The sequence below is a fragment of the Diabrotica virgifera genome, chromosome 2 (assembly GCF_917563875.1).
Source record: "Diabrotica virgifera virgifera chromosome 2, PGI_DIABVI_V3a".
Lineage (NCBI taxonomy): Eukaryota > Metazoa > Arthropoda > Insecta > Coleoptera > Chrysomelidae > Diabrotica > Diabrotica virgifera.
Window position 1 is genome coordinate 253,258,914 of NC_065444.1, and position 20,029 is coordinate 253,278,942.

General features: G+C 32.9%; 2 protein-coding genes across 3 annotated transcripts in view; both read right to left on the reverse strand.

Moving 5' to 3' along the window:
* Window positions 1-19,166, reverse strand: part of LOC114338222 (uncharacterized) — a 52,363-nt gene extending 33,197 nt beyond the window's left edge. For both annotated transcript variants that reach the window (XR_007696630.1, XM_050644463.1), the window contains exons 1-4: window positions 18,975-19,166; window positions 18,653-18,924; window positions 7,391-7,766; window positions 3,170-3,542 (exon numbers count right to left, since the gene is read on the reverse strand). Coding sequence is in view for 1 of the 2 variants with exons in the window: in XM_050644463.1 (XP_050500420.1) it covers window positions 3,170-3,542; window positions 7,391-7,766; window positions 18,653-18,924; window positions 18,975-18,985 (1,032 nt within the window). In the remaining variant the exon portion in view is untranslated. The remainder of the gene's footprint in view (window positions 1-3,169; window positions 3,543-7,390; window positions 7,767-18,652; window positions 18,925-18,974) is intronic.
* On the reverse strand, window positions 8,664-10,000 carry LOC126880539 (uncharacterized). The gene has a single exon (XM_050644464.1). The coding sequence runs from the start codon at window positions 9,740-9,742 to the stop codon at window positions 8,972-8,974; it is 771 nt and encodes a 256-aa protein (XP_050500421.1). The 5' UTR covers window positions 9,743-10,000; the 3' UTR covers window positions 8,664-8,971.
* Window positions 19,167-20,029: the final 863 nt, after the last annotated feature.

Consider the following 20,029-nt stretch of genomic DNA (forward strand, 5'->3'; position numbering starts at 1 on the left):
TTCCGGATTTTTCAAGATGGCGCACCTGACGGAAAAATCTGAAAAAAATCAGAAAGATAGCTTTTGATAAAATACACAAAATGCAAAAAAATTGGACCTGCAGCCCCCTCCAAAAAAAGTTATAGGTTTTAAAAAAGTTAAAAAAAAAATTGAGCTTATGTACACTCGACCTAAGGGTCCATAAAAAATGGACATGTTTTGTAAAAGCCTCAGTTACACGTGTGAATTTTTTGAAATTTTTATATCAATTGCAACCCAACTAAAAAAAAATAAATCTAAAAATCTACGTTTTAAGTTGTGGGGGGAGGGGTAAGGGAGGTGGCGAGGTAAAAATCCGCGTTATCTCATTTTTTAATTGCACAGAACGTAAAAAAATTAAAAAGATTGAATTCTGAGAGTGAGGGCATTTTGCCTATCTTAACGGGGGGTACCCTTTTTATTTCAAACTGCCAATTTTTTTATTGCTCTAAGACCGGTTGAGATATAAAAATTACATTTGGTTTGTTTCAAGAGGTAGTTATTGCGCATTTTTTGGCAAACAAATAACAATTTTATATTTATCATTGGCGCATCTACGGGTAATGGTCTGAATTTTTTTAAAGAACAAATGGTACGCCACTGAGATATTTCAAATTAAAAATTATTTTTGTATTCCACGTTTAATTTGTGAAAAAGAACCTTTCTTGTATTTTTTTCCTATGGTGCACCGTTTTTATGCGAAAAAATAAAACATCTTCGAGCGTATTTTTCATTTCTTAAGGTACTAGTACACTTTGGAAGACCAAAAATAATCATATTTTTCAAGAATTTTTTTCTCAGAACCATTTTTAAAAAGGAACATAAAACTTTTTACATATTAATATCTAACTCTTAGAAAGTACAAAAAATATATCTTTTTTCATTTATACACGTACGCTAATATTGTAGAGGGCGCAAAAGTCGAAATCTCGAAAAATGATGGCGGACAGTTAATCTTAGGATTGGGATATCTGAAACAAAATGTCGTACTGCATTTGAAAGAGGAAGGTTTCTTACGTGACAATTTACCACAATTTGACCATGAAACCATGAAAAACTGAAGAAAAACGGGCGATTTTTTCACAAAATTTTTTCAAATTTCCGTAAAATCTTTTTTTTTGCGAAATTTTTCACTAAAGGTGGTAAATTGTTACGTAAGAAACCTTCCTTTTTCAAATGCCGTACGATTTTTTTTTGCTTCAGAGATCCCAATCCTGAGATTAACTGTCCGCCATCGGAACTACTTTTTTTGAGGCCTCGGCCCTCTACAATATTAGCGTACGTGCATAAATAAAAAAAGATATATTTTTTGTACTCTCTAAGAGTTAGATATTAATATGTAAAAAGTTTTATGTTCATTTTTAAGAAAGGTTCTGAGAAAAAAAATCTTGAAAAAATGCTTATTTTTGGTTTTCTAAAGTGTACTAGTACCTTAATACATTATCAAGAACTCTCCAATATAATAATACCAAAGTAGAATAATAACAGAAAATATTACTAAAATGATTTTAACTAGGTGAAAAGCTACAACAAATGTCCAAAATTACCTCCTTTAAAGGTAACAGAATAACTTTGTATTCACCATTGTCGCCCGAAGAGGTAATGGTTTGAATTTTTTAAAGAAAAAAATACTACGCCACTGAGAAACGTCAAATTAAAAATCATTTTTGAATTCCTCGTTCAATTTACGACAAAAAATCATTCTTGTCTTTTTTCATATGCGGCGCCGTTTTTATACAAAAAATTAAAACATCTTAACGCTTACAAATTATTCGAGGTAGATTCCATATGCATAGAAACTTATTGCAAATACTTTGTAAACGTTAAGATATTTTAGTTTTTGCATAAAAACGGCGCCTCATATGAAAAAAAGACAAAGACGATTTTTTGTCGTAAATTGAACGAGCAATTCAAAAATGATTTTTAATTTGACATATCTCAGTAGTATAATATTTTTTTCTTTAAAAAATTCGGGCCATTACCCGTACGCGCGCTAATGGTGAATATAAAATTACTGTGTCACCTTTAAATCAGGTAATTTTGAACATTTGTTGTAGCCTTGCACATAGTTAAAATCTTTTTAGAAATATTTTCTGTTGTTCTAGTTTGGCATTATTATATTGGAGATTTCTTAATAATGTATTACGAAAGGAAAAATACGCGCGAAGATGTTTTATTTATTTGCATAAAAACGGTGCAACATATGAAAAACAGACAAGAAAGGTTCTTTATCATAAATTAAACGTGGAATACAAAAATAATTTTTGAAGTTATACTTCTTTACGATCGAGGGTGAAATTTTATAATTCCTGGCGAATGCGCAGACAGACAGTATGTAGTTCGTTGCTAATCTTTCAAATTATGTATGTATCAGCACAAATAAGTCATTAAAAGAATACATTAGTGTTCTTAGTAAATGTATTATTTATTATAATTTTTGTGTCTTTGGATTTGTCTTCCTCGGGCTTAAGATAATAAAATATCTATTTTTATACTTCACTTTGATCTATTTGTCACCGTGATGTGTAATTATATCCGACACGTCAATAGCAAGGGACTTGCTAGCTCCGTTGGTATAGCATTGGACCAGAGATCGAGAGATCGCGGGTTCAAATCCCGGACGATTCATAGTCATTTTTTTTTATTTTTGGTATTGCTGTTTTGGTTAATTTTTGGTAATTATTGTTAATTTTTGGTATTGTAACTGTTACAGAAATTTCGTTATTTCGTATTATTTCGTTGAAATTATATAATAGAAGTATAACTTCTTACGTGCGTACAAAGTACACACACATTCTTTTTTAATTTGAAAGATCTCAGTGGCGTACTATTTTTTCTTTAACAAAATTCACACCATTACCCGTAGGCGCGCCAATGATAAATATAAAATTGTTATTTGTTTGCCAAAAAATGCGCAATAACTACCTCTTGAAACCCACCAAATTTAATTTTTATAGCTTAAAAGGTCTTAGAGCAATAAAATAATTCGCAGTTTGAAAAAAAAATCAACACCCCGTATCTTGGAAACGAAGCATTTGCGAACATACGTTTATGGAGCAAACTGTCATTATTTTTTCATGTAGAATTACCCCTTAAAGGTTTTCATACTTATTTACTAACACCCTGTATAAAAGAAACAGTTAAATTTTACCTTGAGTAATTCTTCCCTCTGCTTCCTCCTTCTCTCAATAATAGTCTCTTCATCTTCATCCTCTTTCAAATCTATATCAACCTCGACATCACTACTATCAGTACTTTCTTGGCGCTTCTGACCTTCGCTCAACGAGTCCTTATACTTATCATGTTTTTCACTCCTTGACTTACCAGAGTCTCTGTGTCTTTTATTATAGTCTCCATCGTTTCTGTGCCTATCTTTATGGCTATAATTGCGCGAGTCTTTAAATCGTCTCTCCCTAGATCTTTCCCGGGATCTATGCCGCAATGAATCATTATAATGTGATGATCTCTCGCGTGAACGCTCTCTTTCGTGTCTGCTTCTGAAACGGTCTTGATCTCGGGGGTATCTGAAAAAATTCATTTCGAGTAAAAATGGCTATTGTGACAAACATTTCAAAATGGTTTTTAAACAATTCAATTTGTTTATTCCACATTTATGGAAACTAACAATTTTTGTAACGTTATAAGTAAAGTCCCTATTATAAGCATTTTGTTTTTTTTACTTTTTTTGCTTATTGTTGTTCTGAAGCTATTTCCTTGTGGCATTTTTATGATTAACTATTTAGTGGGAAATAAGCCACAATTAAATTGAAAAAATAATTTTATTAACGTTTCGAAGCCCAAATCGGGTTTCGTTGTCAAAATACAAAATAATATTAAAATAAACAAAAATGTTGTTGCTAAGTAAAAAAATTCTTCTAATAATTTATTTAATCTGACTCATTTATATTGGCAATTCAGACGTATATTATACATTTTAAAGTAGAAGACTTTAAAATGATATCGCCATTATTTATGAGTTGCGTTCCTGGGACGACTTTACTAAACGATAGTTCATTCGATTACATGAAATCAATCCCAACTCAAGAATATCCGTCACAAAAAAAATCATAGCATGTGATCTGTCTTTAAAAAGACAAACAAATGCAACGATGACAGTAAAATTCTCGCGTTAGAGATTCCATAGTAAATCACGAGGGAAATCCAGGAAAAACCTAGTGATACTATCCCGACATCGTAAGTATTTGGTCTTACATTTAATTTACTTTCAAAAAACTAATACCAAATTCTGACTTTAATATGTTTAAATTATAAATAATATTAATAATACATAGATCTACAATAAGTAATACTAAAATATAAAATTTGTACTAACTCGATATGTTATTGACTTACTAATCGTGGAATTTTCTTTCTATTGACTTCCTCTTTCAGTATGGAAAATTTAAATAATTTTTAAATAAAATAAAATTTACAATGGAAAAGGAATACAATAACACTTTGCCTTTCCTCGATGTTTTAGTCTCAAAGAAGGATACTGGATATGAGACTCAAGTGTATAGAAAACCAACACACACCAACAGATATCTCAATTACAAATCAAATCACAACATCAACGTTAAAAAGGGAATCATTAAATCCTTATATGATAGAGCCAAAATTACTTGTTCTAACGAAAATTCATTTTTAGAAGAAAAACAATTGTTAACATCTGTTTTATTAAAAAATGATTATCCTTTATCGTTTATAAATAAGGAATTGCATCCTGTGTGTATATATAATTGTAATAAGATTGGATCAAATGGAACAGAACAACTTAGAACGGGATCCTACAACATTCACAAGAAATAATACGAGGAAAATATCAATACCATATATAAAAGGACTATCCGAGAAACTTAAAACAATAGGAAATAAATTCAACATTTCAACAATTATTCTGTCTAAAACTAAACCTAACAATGAACAAGAAAGAACAAAGAATTGCATTTATAAAATACCTTGTGAATGCGAACAATTTTATTTAGGTGAAACATCAAGACCATTAAACGTTAGAATAAGTGAACATCACTCTTATATTAAAAATAGAGAATTTGATAGATCTCAAATATGTCAACCTGCATGGGATAATCAACATAGAGTTCAGTGGAGAGATTCAAGTATAGTCCTGAAAGAAACAGATAGTAAAAAGAGAAAAATCAAAGAAGCGGCTCTAATTATGCTAAATGAAACCAATTGTGTCGCAAATTCCTCGGTAGAATGCAGTAGGATGTGGTTACCCATACTGAAAGAGGAAGTCAATAGAAAGAAAATTCCACGATTAGTAAGTCAATAACACATCGAGTTAGTACAAATTTTATATTTTAGTATTACTTATTGTAGATCTATGTATTATTAATATTATTTATAATTTAAACATATTAAAGTCAGAATTTGGTATTAGTTTTTTGAAAGTAAATTAAATGTAAGACCAAATACTTACGATGTCGGGATAGTATCACGAGGTTTTTCCTGGTTTTCCCTCGTGATTTACTACGGAATCTCTAACGCGAGAATTTTACTGTCATCGTTGCATTTGTTTGTCTTTTTAAAGACAGATCACATGCTATGATTTTTTTGTGGCGGATATTCTTGAGTTGGGATTGATTTCATGTAATCGAATGAACTATCGTTTAGTAAAGTCGTCCCAGGAACGCAACTCATAAATATTGGCGATATCATTTTAAAGTCTTCTACTTTAAAATGTATAATATACGTCTGAATTGCCAATATAAATGAGTCAGATTAAATAAATTATTTTAGAAGAAATTTTTTACTTAGCAACAACATTTTTGTTTATTTTAATAGTATTTTGTATTTTGACAACGAAACCCGATTTGGGCTTCGAAACGTTAATAAAATTATTTTTTCAATTTAATTGTGGCTTATTTCCCACTAAATTTTTTTGCTTATAATTAGGATTTTTAGTAAAAATGCTTATTTTAAAGATATGTTGCTTATCTTTGTTTATTTTACTTCTTACGATCAGCTATAGTTCATGTAGTCCTGTCTTAAACAAAATTCAATGAAGTATACAGAGGTATAAAATTGTAATAATTCAATAAACCATGAGAATTTTAATCACTTAGGCTTAGGAACTAAATGAGAAAACCCATCCTTATACCTGTCCATGTAATAAACTAATACTTGTTTGCAGACAGCCCAAATTTATTATACTGTTGTAAAATACTTTTCCTTGCAAAATCACATCTGTAGATGTAGAAAGAACTTTTTCTACGTATAAATATATGCCTACAGATAAAGACATAGCTTTTTAAAAGAAAATTTTGAAAAACATATAATTGTTTTTTGGCCTAATGGCCATAAATAAAAGATATAGGCCTATTAGCCTATTAATGTGATAATTATTTTTCGATTTTTTTTATTATATTATAGTTTAACACTTTTGTAATTTTTTATTTATTGTTAATAATACGATAATTAAAAATAAATGTAATTTAACGTTAATGTCCTTTATTCATATTTATATCATTATATCCATGTTTATTTACAGGTTTTTTTTCTTGAATCTTGCTTATTTCATAAAAACTTTGCTTATTTTTGCGACATTTTTTGCTTATATAAGTGCTTATTTCGACCTTTCTGTCATGCTTATAATCTGGACTTTAGTTATAAGGTAGAAAATAATAAAATTAGAAGCGTTCTATGATATTTAAGTGAAAAAAGAAAAAGTAAACCCTTTTTCTCTTTAACGAGACTTGAATCATCTTTATTATCTTTTTCAGTACTAAAATGGTAAAAAACAATGTCACAACAAAACACAATGTCACAAAAAACAACAAAACTATAATCACATAGATTCCATGAATTGATTTTACCATGAATACAACTTACAGATTTGCTACCGATTTGCTTGAAGAAAAAGTTTACAACCAATGCACACTGCCAGTAATAACATGTGGTTCCGAAACCATAACTTTGACTAAACACTTTGCAAATAAATTGAGAATAATCCAAAGAAAAATGGAAAGAGCAATGTTGGGAATAACAAGAAGAGATATGGTACCAAATAGGATAATGAGAGAGAGGACCAAAGTGACAGATGTCATAGAAAAAATTGCGCAATCCAAATGGAGACAGGCTGGACATGTAGCACATTTAAATGATAATAGGTGGACCAAAAGACTCATAGAATGGAGACCTAGAGAAATCACTGAGGTAGACCATCAAAAAGATGGATGGATGACTTGAGAAAAACAGTGGGAAATTTGATACAGACGGCCCAAGATAGAGAACAATGGAAGGATATGGAGGAAACCTATAACCAACAGTGGATGCAAGAGGTTGAGGAATGATATGACAACTTACAGATTTTTAAAAAATAATAAATATCCTTAAATATGAAATAACTTACCTATCTCTCCTTTCTTGTTCTCTATAAGGATAAAAATCTCTTGTCCTATTACACTTTTTCCTTGAATCATCCTTATTTCTAACTTCAGTTTTTCTGTCTCTGCTTCTAGACCTTTTTCTCTTCGGAGCAATTAGTTCCTGGTCATCTGAATCCTCTAACAATATCACCTCGCCTTCTTTCTCTTTAATATCATCATTTAAAGTTCCTTCCGCTTTTGCAAGCTGAGCTTGGAGCAGCTCCTTTTGCTTCATTAATTCTTCCAGATCCATATCAGCCTCAATAACGTTCATGTCGATGTCTACACTATCGCAATCTGCTTCTGCAACGCCTTCGCTTTCTGATGACACTACTTCTTGGGATTTTTCCGCAACTAAACCTATATAAAAATAGAATTAAAGTACCTAAATGACTAAAAGCTATAGTATATTCACTTAAAAGAAATGTAGCTTACCAACACAAGGAATGCGTGATCAATTCATTCACACTCCCTAAATGTGCTGAAGAGGTATATACTTGTTACAAAATCACGAATACTGTAACTGATTATACAGTGATGAGCGCGCTAATAACCGGCAAAATAGCACAAAAGATGAAAAACGTATTGAGTTGTGAGATAAACAGTAATGCAACTAGTCGAGTTGGGAAATTTAGCGATATTAACCTAAAAATTTACATTATATTGATTGTTTCCCACCTTTAGACGTATCGGACGAGTTTGGCAACTGCCATTGTCACAGTGACAGTTTTAGTTGACATACTCCTCTGATACGTGTAAAGGTGGGAAACAATCAATATAATGTGAATTTATATGTTAATATCGCTAAATCTCCCAACTCGACTAGTTCCATTTCTTTTTATCTCACAACATACGTTTTCCGTCTTTTGCGTTATTTTGTCGGTTATTAGCACACTCATCACTGTATACAAAAGCCTAACAAAAGTAACAAGTAGGTACTCACAAGTAACTACAATCAACATCTCTATTCATATGTTCAATATAATATAATGTGACTAATAACTGTGAAATGTTATGACTTAAAATACCTACATAATTGTTCCACATTCGATATAATCTATATACACATAGTCAGTGCGGTTTTTGTAACAATATAGGTTCCGGTACGCATTGTTCCACTAGTCTGGGGGTATTCAGAAGGGGGGGGGGGGTCAGGCCCCGGGAAAACTTTGTAAATTTAGCCTCAAAAAGGGCGTTTTAAAGCCATTTGGAAGCAAGAAAAAATTTAAGAATTTGTATATAATTTGACGTGAAAACTATAAAAAATCTAAGACCATCTCTACTTGGCTACACCATTGATAAAATAACAGTACACAGATTATTTTTCTCAGAAAACTTGAAATTTTTTACTCCTATTTAACTTGTGGTTTCTTAACAGGTATGTCTGCTTTTACTGGAAAAAACTGTATTTGCTAATTAACTGGCCTACTGTAGAAATTTAGTCTTGTACACATTTCAAGGGCATATTATAAAAAAACGCACAAAATCTTAGTTTACATGTTTTATTACATAATTTTTCAAATAACAGTTCAAAAGTAACAAATTAGTTAGTATTCAGTAACAAATTAATCAGTGTAAGTTTTTAGATCATAGCTACATTTTACAAGAAAGAAAGCAATAAATTTGATAACTTGCAGTTTATAGAACTGTCCAAAGTTTGGAGACGATTTTGTCATAAGTCTCTTCTCTGCTCTTTCCGTGCTGTTTGTGTCCAATGCTGAGTGCCGTCCCCGAAGCAGCCACGAATTCACGTACTTCGAGGGTTCAAATCGAGTAAGAGGTGGGCCGTTTAACTTCACAAACATTAATGAAGAAACAGTTTTTGTGAGTAGGGAAACTCTGTCATCAGTAATTATCAGGTTCATTTGGGAAAATCCCCTTTCACACTCACTGGAAGATATTGGTATTGTCTTTAAAGCTGTTGTCAAACGTAGCAAATTTTCTGGGTAGCTATTGTTCTCACAATTTTCCCCCAAATTTCTACAATTGTCAAAAACATATTCTCTGAAGGATTTAATTGCCTCTCGTTTGTTCACTTGTAGACGAACTGCGAGCGCTTCAATGTCTCTTTCCCCAAAAGTATTGTCTTTAATGTTTTTGAGCCAAGCGCTTTTGTCAACTATGCGGGCGCAATTGGCCAACACTGCATCGTCTCCACTAAGCACCCTCTTTTCGATTGATTGAGCAAGGTGGTCATAAAACACAACAGCATTGATGGGGCCTTCTTTAGATTTCACATACAGTTCGATTCCCATAAAACTTCTGTTGTTGACAGCTGTTTCAGCTTGCGCATAAAACATTCCAGGACTGCCTTTTCGAGAAACAAACGTGTTCATCAAAATCTGAAGTTTCTTGTTAGCTCGAAATAGGTCAAGGTCTCGATGTTGTAACTCCTCACTAACATCAGATAGTTCTTGCAGTGCGTCGCATATCAGTCCCTAATCCAAAATGAAGCACGTTGATGTCAGCATTCTGTGTAGGCCTTCGTATTTGGATCTTTCCAAAGGATTACGCGTCTGGTCTACTTTGGCTGCTGCAAAATGGTTGGCTAAGACCTCAAAATTTTCCCAAACGGCCGAAACTGTGCGAAAACTTGATGCGACCCACCGCGTGTTCAACACTCTACCGACTTTTAACAGTTGTACACCAAGCTCATCGGCACATACGTGCCGTTCCCGACTGTTCTTGGGTGAGGCGTGATACAGTACGTATAGTTTGTCTGTAAATCCCTTGATCCGGTTTATACTTGCCATTTTCTTTACCACGTCACTCACACACAACTCAAGTCTATGATTACAGCAATGCCAAATAACAATAGATGGAAACTTATCTTTCAACAGTACACCAACCCCAGACTTCCCTCCAAGCATCACTGCTGCTCCATCACATGCCAAAGCAACAAGTCTACTTTTTAAAATGTTTTCATCTATTTTGTGCCCTTCAGGGCATTTCATAACAGCATTAAAAATTCCACGAGACGTCACATTTTCCAGTTCCACAAGGTCTAAAACAAGTTCACAGGTGACTCCCTATTTAACTTTTTTAGACACTCTAAGGTACAAAATAAATATTGATTTTTTACTTAATGTTGTTGACTCATCAATAATAAGCGCAAATTTTTCAGTCCCTTCTACAATTTCCTGTACAACTTGTTTCTTCATTTCTGAACTTATGTGAGTAATTATATTAGCACAAGCGTTCCGTGAATGTAAAATTCTGCCCATATCTAACCCGTTTAGCTCTTGAACATCTATTTCTGCCTCAAAGTGGTTGAAAGATTGATTTTCCTTTGCTACCTTATAAGCAGTTCGAAAAACTCGCTCCGTTACTTCTTTTTCTTTTGACACTGTTTTTAAAAAAACCTTTTCTAACGTTTCTTTCTGTGAATCTACAAAAATCTTAACAGCAGCTTCATGAGCAGTACTAACTTTGTGATCAAATATCTTTTTTCTTAGTGAAGTTTGTTGCTGAGCTCGACTCTCTCCAGAACTACTAACATCACATTCAGTCCACTGCTTGACCATCTTCATACCATTTTTTTTCTACACCCAGAGATCCAACTTTTCTGCAAACGTCACAGCCTAACCTGTGGCCTAACTTTTTGTTTTGTACAATAAGCCAATCGTTTTTCCTACAATGTTCACTCTTTTGTTCAAAAGTCCAACAGTCTGGCCAATGTTTATCACCTTCTTTGGACTAGACGCTAGTGAAGGCGTTTGGTCCAATATCACTGGCGATGTTAAGAATTTTTGAATTCTTGAATTTTTTTTTAACCAGCCCAAAAAACGAATTTTCGTTTTTTGGGCTGGTTAAAATAATTAGTAATCTTCTGCATTTTTGAAGCAACACAACACTTTCATACTAAATGAGCGGAAGAGGGTAGCAGATTAGGGCGCACAAATAGGACAGTGGCAAGTACCTGTCACTTTGACCGCGGTCACTGCGGAACTGAGTGAAATATGGAAAACAAAACAACACACGACCTTGGATAGTGCAATATTGCCGGCCGCGGGGGCGGAGACTGCAGGGAGGGTAGAAGAAAATACAGTGGTGGGATCACGATGAGTAGAATTCTATTTTGCTGACGTCACGTTGTCTAGCAACCGTCGATTCTCGCATTGTAAAATTCGTTTTGTGACGTCAGCAAAATAGAATTCTACCGATCGTGATCCCACCTGTCTCGCGTTAAATACAAAGTTGTAAGTTCTACATCGCGTCAATCGCATAATGCTCACCTAAAGTTACAAAATATTTGTTGCTTTTTTTTTCTTGTCCCAAAAGGTGCCGGTACGGCGTACCGGTGCGTACCGTCACAAAAACAGCACTGCACATAGTTATGCACTACCCAATATGTTCGCTATTATTAACTATTTTCAGAAACTACAGTTACAAATCATTCATAAAAAATATATAATGTCGACAGATATTTTTTGTTTTAAAAGAGATACCTACTGTTTTTTTTTTAAATATATACAGGGTGTAACGAAAATACAGGTCATAAATTAAATCACATATTCTGGGACCAAAAATAGTTCGAATGAATCTAACTTACCTTAATACAAATCTGCACATAAAAAAAGTTATAGCCCTTTGAAGTTACAAAATGAAAATCGATTTTTTCAAATATATCGAAAACTATTGGAGATTTTTTATTGAAAATGGACATGTGGCATTCTTAAAAGCAGGAACATCTTGAAGAAAAATTATAGTGAAATTTGTGCACCCCATAAAAAATTTATGGGGGTTTTGTTCCCTTAAACCCCCCCAAACTTTTGTGTACGTCTCAATTAAATTATTATTGTGGCATCATTAGTTAAATTCAATATCTTTAAAACTTTTTTGCCTCTTAGTATTTTGTCGATAAGGCAGTTTTTATCGAGTTGAGGCTTATTTTTTAATATGTTTAAATAAAAATTTTATGGGGGTTTTGTTCTATTAAACCCCCCAAATGTTTGTGTACGTTCCAATTAAAATATTACTGCGGTACCATTAGTTAAACACAGTGTTTTTAAAACTTTTTTGCCTCTTTGTATTTTTTCGAGAAGGCACCTTTTATCGAGATGAGGCTTCTTTTTTAATATGGTTCAAAATATAGCTAAAAATGTAAATCATAAATAAATTTTCATATTATTACAAAGTCTCCATACAAATATGTGGTGGATTTGACAAATATTCCAAATATCTCGATAAAAACTGACTTTTCGAAAAAGTACTAAGAGGCAAAAAAGTCTTAAAAATAGTGTGTTTAACTAATGGTACTACAATAACAATTTAATTGGAACGTACACAAAAGTATGGGGGGGGGGGGTTTAAAGGAACAAAATTAAAATTTTTATGGGGTGTCCAAATTTCACTATAATTTTTTCTTAAGATGCTACTGCCATAAGAATGCCACATGTCCATTTTCAATAAAAAATCTCTAATAGTTTTCGATATATTGGAAAAAATCAATTTTCATTTTGTAACTTCAAAGGGCTGTAACTTTTTTTATGTGTACATTTGTACTAAGGTAAGTTAGGTTCAATCGAACTATTTTTGGTCCCAGAATATGTGATTAAATTTATGAGCTGTATTTTTGTATCAATCTGTATAATCAGTACCCTTATACCATACGGTGTCGGGTTTACAATTTCTACATTATAATTACTAATATCTATACTAATCATTTAAAAACTTTTTCCATTCTTTTCGATTCTTCGCCACATTGGTTGCCTCTCTCCATGTTATTCTTTTATTTTCTAGTATTCTTCTTACTACCCCATCCCATGTTGTTCTTGGCCGTCCTCTTTTCTTCCTTTTCTGTATTTTTGCTTCCCAAACCTTCCTCACTGGTCTCATTTTGTCCATTCTTTGCAAGTGTCCCCACCAACTAAGTTGTCTTTTTTCAATGTATTCCAGAGTAGCTTCTATATTTAGATCTTCTCGTATATCAGTATTTCTTAATCTATCATGTCTGGTCACACCCTTAACTCTTCTTAGATATTTCATCTCGACTGCTTGGATTCTGCTTTTCTGTCTTTCATCCAACACCCATGTTTCACACCAATAGGTTAGTATAGGCCTGAATATCGACTTGAACACGTTCATTTTTGTTTTTTTGCGTTATTTCACAACATACGTTTTCCGTCTTTTGCGCTATTTTGCCGGTTATAGATAATTGTTCCACTTTCGATATAATCTATATACACATAGTTATGCACTACCCAATATGTTCGCTATTATTAAATATTTTCAGAAACTACAGTTACAAATCATTCATAGAAAAATATAATTTTGACATATATTTTTTGTTTTAAAAGAGATACCTACTGTTTTTTTAATAAATAAAAAATTAAAAACTAACAAATTTATTTCTGATTAAAATGTATTTAACAGTTTTATTATCATGTATTTCCACCACAGACAATGATGCACTCCTGGAGTGGAGCTCTAATACTGATAACAAGTCAATCAATAATTTCCTATGGCAGATTCTCCCATTCTTCTATAGAGGCATTTGTTCACGATGGATTCCTTCTGGCATGAACTGCTCTGGAGAGGTCATTGTATGAATGTTCAATGGGGTTTATGTCTGGAGATATAACCGGCCACTATAAATGGCAAATATAGTCTGTTCGCTAAACTCAGACGCAACTTTATAGATATTTTAGTCAGTAATTTTGCCAATTTTAGCAAAATTGGCAAAAAATAATTTTTAAATAGTTAATAATCACTAAATATTTAGTAATTTTGCCAATTTTTGCAAAATTGGCAAAAAATGAAAAAAATATCGACTAAAATATCTAGCCAGTTGCGTCTGAGTTTAGCGAACCGACTATATCTACTATCTGAAGACAGGCATTAACCAATTGAATCCCCTGTGGGAGAGTGTTATTATCCATAAATACAAAATTTTAACCCACAGGTTCTTCCCATAGTTTCACTTGGGGTTCTAAAATCCATGTGATGTGTACCTTCATCCTGTTACACATTTCTTCAATAACCACCAATTCCATGCATCCACTTGCCATAATATCTACCCAGAACATCACTGTCACTAGCGAAACAAAGCATGTGCTTGTATTTAACACATTTGCTATCAAAGGGCGTACTTAAGTTCCGTCCTCATAGACTAACTATTTAAATTGCCATTATGTGCACTGTGATCACCGGCTCAGGGATGAGACACTGGTCTATGTGAAAAATCGATGTGACTCATATATGAATCGCTTGGTAGAGAACATTAAACAGATTCTGGTCTTGCCTGAAAAAAGCACAAAATTACAAAATTGTTGAGGGAGCTGTATGTGTTCGTGAGCCTCCTGGAGGCAGTGCAAAAGATATTTGGATTGTAGCTGAGGAGCTCTTATTGGTTGACAACTCCTCAAACCTGACTCTAAAATTCTTCTTCTTATTGTAGCTAACAATAATCTGACCCCTATAGCATGCCTGAAGTCTCTTTGGAGGGCTCGTATAGACAAGGAAAAATTTCTCTGAATGGAAATTATTATATATCTATTTTGCTGCTCTTTGGTTACTCAGGTCTACCATATCGACCAGAGCGAGCTCTATTTTGTATCCAGTTGGTCTCCAGAAACCTATTCCATATCAGTGAGACATCACTACGAGAAACACCCACCCTTTCCAACTCGAAAATTATTGCTGTGAAGGGTCTTGTTCAACTAAGCAATAATTTTTGCCCAGTCCAACTCAGAAATTAAATTTCTATTCATTATAAATCACATTTTCACAAATTTAACAAGAACAAATTTTTCAAATGTTTACACTTTATGTTGTTCTGAAGCTATTTCCTTATGGCATTTTTATAATTAACTATTTAGATGGGAATTAGTTTACACTTTGGCAAAACCAGATCAATTAAGTGAGTATTTAAATAAAATAAAAGGTCAAAAATGGTGTATTTTATATGAAAAAGGCCTATTAAACATGTGATAAGGATAAGGATTTATAAAAGTGAAAAATCCAAATATGTATCGAGAAAAACAAAGCTAAGGATATATAAAACAGTAATAAGGGCCACAGTGATATAATGATAGCAAAGTATGGACAATAAGAAAAGCAAATATGGATAAATTGGAAAGATGGGAAATTAAAATACTCAGAGCTGTATATGAAAGCAAAAACATGGAGGAAGGAATGGAAATTTGGAATTTCAATTCCATTTTTAAAGGTTGGGTGCGAAGAACAAACAGGGAGCTAGAGGAACTGTATAACGAACCAAGAATCAGTTGCTTCATAAGGGGAATGCCAAAGATGATCCAAAACGGGCCAATCACGAAAAGAAGAAAAGGAAGACTCAGACAAAAATGGTTTAACAATGTCAGGAAGATCTCAGAAATGAGGAAATTACTGGTTGGCAAGAAAGAGTAACAGGGATGAATGGAGGAGAATTAGGGCAGCCAATGAGGGTATGTGGCTCCGAATTCCATCCTACTATATCGATTTACGTGATATTTTCACAATAAGTAGGGAATAGCCCAAGAAACAAAGTCTACCCTATTAGGTCTGGATCCCGCGTATGAAAAAAAAGTTGATTAATAGCAAGCTGAAAATTTGTTAATAGCTTAAGGGTGTCTAGTCGGAAAAAGTTTGATATATGGGGACACTGGAACAGGGGCAGTTTTAACTGTGGAACAGGTTAAAAATTTGGAACGGTCACACTTCGAAAACGGCACATTTATTTTGTCCGACAAAACAGACTTAAACTCTCCGAACAGAGATTAAACTCTCATGCAAAAATCAGACTGCTATTTATCACCAAATGGGCGTTTTAATGAGTGGAACATGTAGAATATGTCAAATGACAGGAATTATGACAGGTGATAAATAGCAGTCTGATTTTTCCATGAGAGTTTAATCTCTGTTCGGAGAGTTTAAGTCTGTTCTGTCGGACAAAATAAATGTGCCGTTTTCGTGATGTGACCGTTCCAAATTTTTAACCTGTTCCACAAGTAAAACTGCCCCTGTTCTAGTGTTCCCATATATCAAAGTTTATCCGACTAGACACCCTTAAGCTATTAACAAATTTTCAGCTTGCTATTAATCAACTTTTTTTTCATACGCGGGATCCAGACCTATATGCCGATGTGTGCTTTTGTCTTGGGGGCGGTTCCCACCCCTTCTCGTGGGTGGACAATTTTTTGCTTAAATAACTACGGAAGTTGCTAGAGAACCTAATACTAAGCAAAAACTGTTCTATAATTTTTTTTAGAAAACTCAATACTTTTTGAGTTATTCCTCGTTGAAAATTGGCCATTTTCATTGAAACATAACACCTTTTCAAACGGTTTTTTTGTGAATACCTTAAAAACTATGCATCTAACTAAAAAAACCATATAAAACATTTTTGTAGCTTATAAAATAAAGATATTCTTTCCTTTATGAATCTTCTAGTTATAACACAAAAAGAGATATGGAAAGTGAAAAAAACTTGTTTTCTTGGTGCATGCTCAAATCAGTGTATTTAACTTGAAATAACAGAGAAACGGTCGATTTTAGGTGTATAATTGTATAATGCTACCAATGACTTTTGTTGTGCTTGAAAAGACCTTTAAAATAAACAATATTAAATGTCGATTACATTCAAACTATGCGAGATAAACTGTAAAAAATTTGATGACTAACATATTTTAAGAAAAAAATGAGAAGTATATTTAACCCCTTATCCACAAGAATTTAAATGCATCGTTTTCCTTCTACAATACATTTCACTATAGTGTTCTTTTTATGTTCAAAAAGTTGGGCGGTTTTAAAATAAATGGTTTTTGAAAAAAATAAGATCAAATTATTGATCGCATTTTTAAATTTTCTTAAAAATCTTCCTATTTCTCCATGTAACTCGAAAATAAGAGATACCTATAAAATGTAGGTTTCTTCTAGATAAACATTCTGATTTTATTTTTTATAACAGTATCTCTTATCATTTTCAAGTTACATGGAGAAAAAGGAAGATTTTTAAGAAAATTTAAATATGCTCTCTATAATTTGATCTTATTTTTTTTCAAAAACCATTCATTTTAAACCCACTCAACTTTTTGAACATAAAAATAACATTGTAGTAAAATGTAGTGTAGAAGGAAAACGATGCATTTAAATTCTTGTGGATGAGGGGTTAAATATACTTCTCAATTTTTTTCTTAAAATTCGTTAGTCATCAATATTTTGCAGCATATCTCGCTTAGTTTGAATGTAATCGACATTTAATAGTGCTTATTTGAAAGGACTTTTCAAGCACAATAAAAGGTATTGGTAGCATTATACACCTAAAATCGACTGTTTCTCTGTTATTTCAAGTTGAATACACTGATTTGAGCATGCACCAAAAAACAATCTCTTTTTACCTACCATATCTCTTTTTGTGTTATAACTAGAAGATTGAAGAAGGAACGAATCTCTTTGTTTTTTATGAGCTACAAAAATGTTTTATATAATTTTTTTTAGTTAGATGCATTGTTTTTAAGGTATTCACAAAAAACCGTTTGAAAAGGTGTTATATTTCAATAAAAATGGCCAATTTTCAACCACGAATAACTCAAACAGTATTGAGTTTTCGAAAAAAAAAATTAGAGAACAATTTTTGCTTAGCATTAGGTTCTCTAACAAATTCCGTATTTGTTTAACTAAAAAATTTTCCACCCTGAGTAGGGGTGGGAACCGCCCCCAAGACAAAAGCACACATCGGCATAGGGTAGACTTTGAATAAAGAGATATTTTCAGGCTATTCCTAAAATTTCATTAAAATCCATGCAGTAGGATAGAATTCAGAGGTAATAACCTGTTCTTGCTCTCATTGACTGCCCTAAATAGTAAGTCAATTTAGTGGGCAAGGAGCATGATTAGACAAGAAGCCACACCACTTAATACAGTTTTGTGATATATTAATTGTATTTTTAACCATATACCTTCAAGGCCTGTTGACTTTTTACTTGAATAAGAGAGATGATGCATAACTTTTGAAACTATGGGTGCATTTGGACGACCAAAGCGGCTGGACAGCTGAGAGAGCGGTAGTGTTCAGACACCCTGGAAGTCAGCCGCTGAGAGATTTACTAAGCGTTACCTATTACAGCAGGATACACCACCAAGCTGCTTTGTGCTGACAGTCAGCCGCTGAGGTCGTCCAAATGCACCCTATGTGTATATAACTATAATCTTTAATAAACAACATGCAGTGTGCCTCTCCAAACTTCCCTACCATGTATTTGATTGACCTAATCTACCCAATTATAGGTTACAGTTTTACAAACCTGATATTAATGCCTCAGAAACTGTATCAGGATCTGTAGAGCCATTGACAACGACCCCATTACCATTACTCTTTGGAACTGGAGTATACCTTCCACTTGTATCATCTGGTGTATCTGCATCCTTGTGTTTAGGTTTCTTGTGTTTCTTATGCTTTTTAGTCTTAACTTTTTCATTCTTCTCCAAAGTATGCTTTTTGTGCTTATGTTTATGCTCTTTCTTGTGTTTCTTTTTAGAGGAAGAGTCATCAGGAGGATTAGACTTAGATTTAGATCTAAAAATACTAACTGTAAGATATAATTGATACACGTAAGTGATACTTACATAGTGTCCATTGTTCAAAATTACTAACTTATATTTTGCTACCGGTGACAGGTGTATTATCATACATTAATCTTTTACTTTTATAATATTCTCTGCTTACAAGGAAGATTGAACATTTCTCCTCATAAAATTCTCTAAATTCTGTAAGTGTGAAGTTAGCAGTTGTCAAACAGGTCTTTCATTTTGTTTAATTGTCAATGTCATTTGTCATTCTTCATTTTGTTTAGTAGATGAGTAGATGACTGTTTTAATTAAATAATTTAATAAATATTCTATTGTAAAATACCTTTAAATAATTAATTATATATGATAAATGTGGTTAAGACGAATTAAGAAGTTTTAATTCTACAATGAATTATAAGTAAAAAGAATTGCCTAGATCATGGCCGTCTTTTAAGTTCATTGTAAATTCTTCAAATACTTTTCAGATTAAAAAATATATCATGACCCCCTTAAACAGTCAATTTAGGGGACCATGGATATACATATTCTCTTGTACTTTTAAAAACTGGTGCCTATGCTAAATAAAAGTACACTTTTTATTAAAACCTTGGGCTCATAAATAAAAGCTGTCGTTTCTGAGTTAAAAACCGATTTGCACTTTCCATTTCCATATTTTTATTTATCAAAAACTATTTTATGCGTTTATTAAAAAGGTTTGTTCCAACACGACCGAGAACCGTCACGAAACGGTAACGCTCCTGCGCAGTAAAGAAAATCCGTTCCAACAAAAATATGATCGTCATCGGATCGTCCTTCCCACTGTTCCAACAAGAATTGTGATCTTTCGGTGACGGTTTCGTGATGATCATTTCAGTAATCGGGCAAATGCATAATGTGCTGGTTGGACTGACTTGAGCACTAGGATTTAATTCTTTAAATTTTTTGAGCCTTTGATCGACTAAAAGCACACAAGCTGTCACCAACAAAAATGACAAATATATGATTACCGTCATGGGACGATAACTGGGCGATACAATTACGAATATGCGCACAACAAACGGTACAAGTAGTTTCGTGACGGTTTCTGGGCCGTCCAAAAGTTCATGTTGGAA

Excerpts from the sequence above, each read along its gene's own strand:
- LOC126880539 (XM_050644464.1), bottom strand. The coding sequence starts at position 9,742 with ATGAACACGTTTGTTTCTCGAAAAGGCAGTCCTGGAATGTTTTATGCG.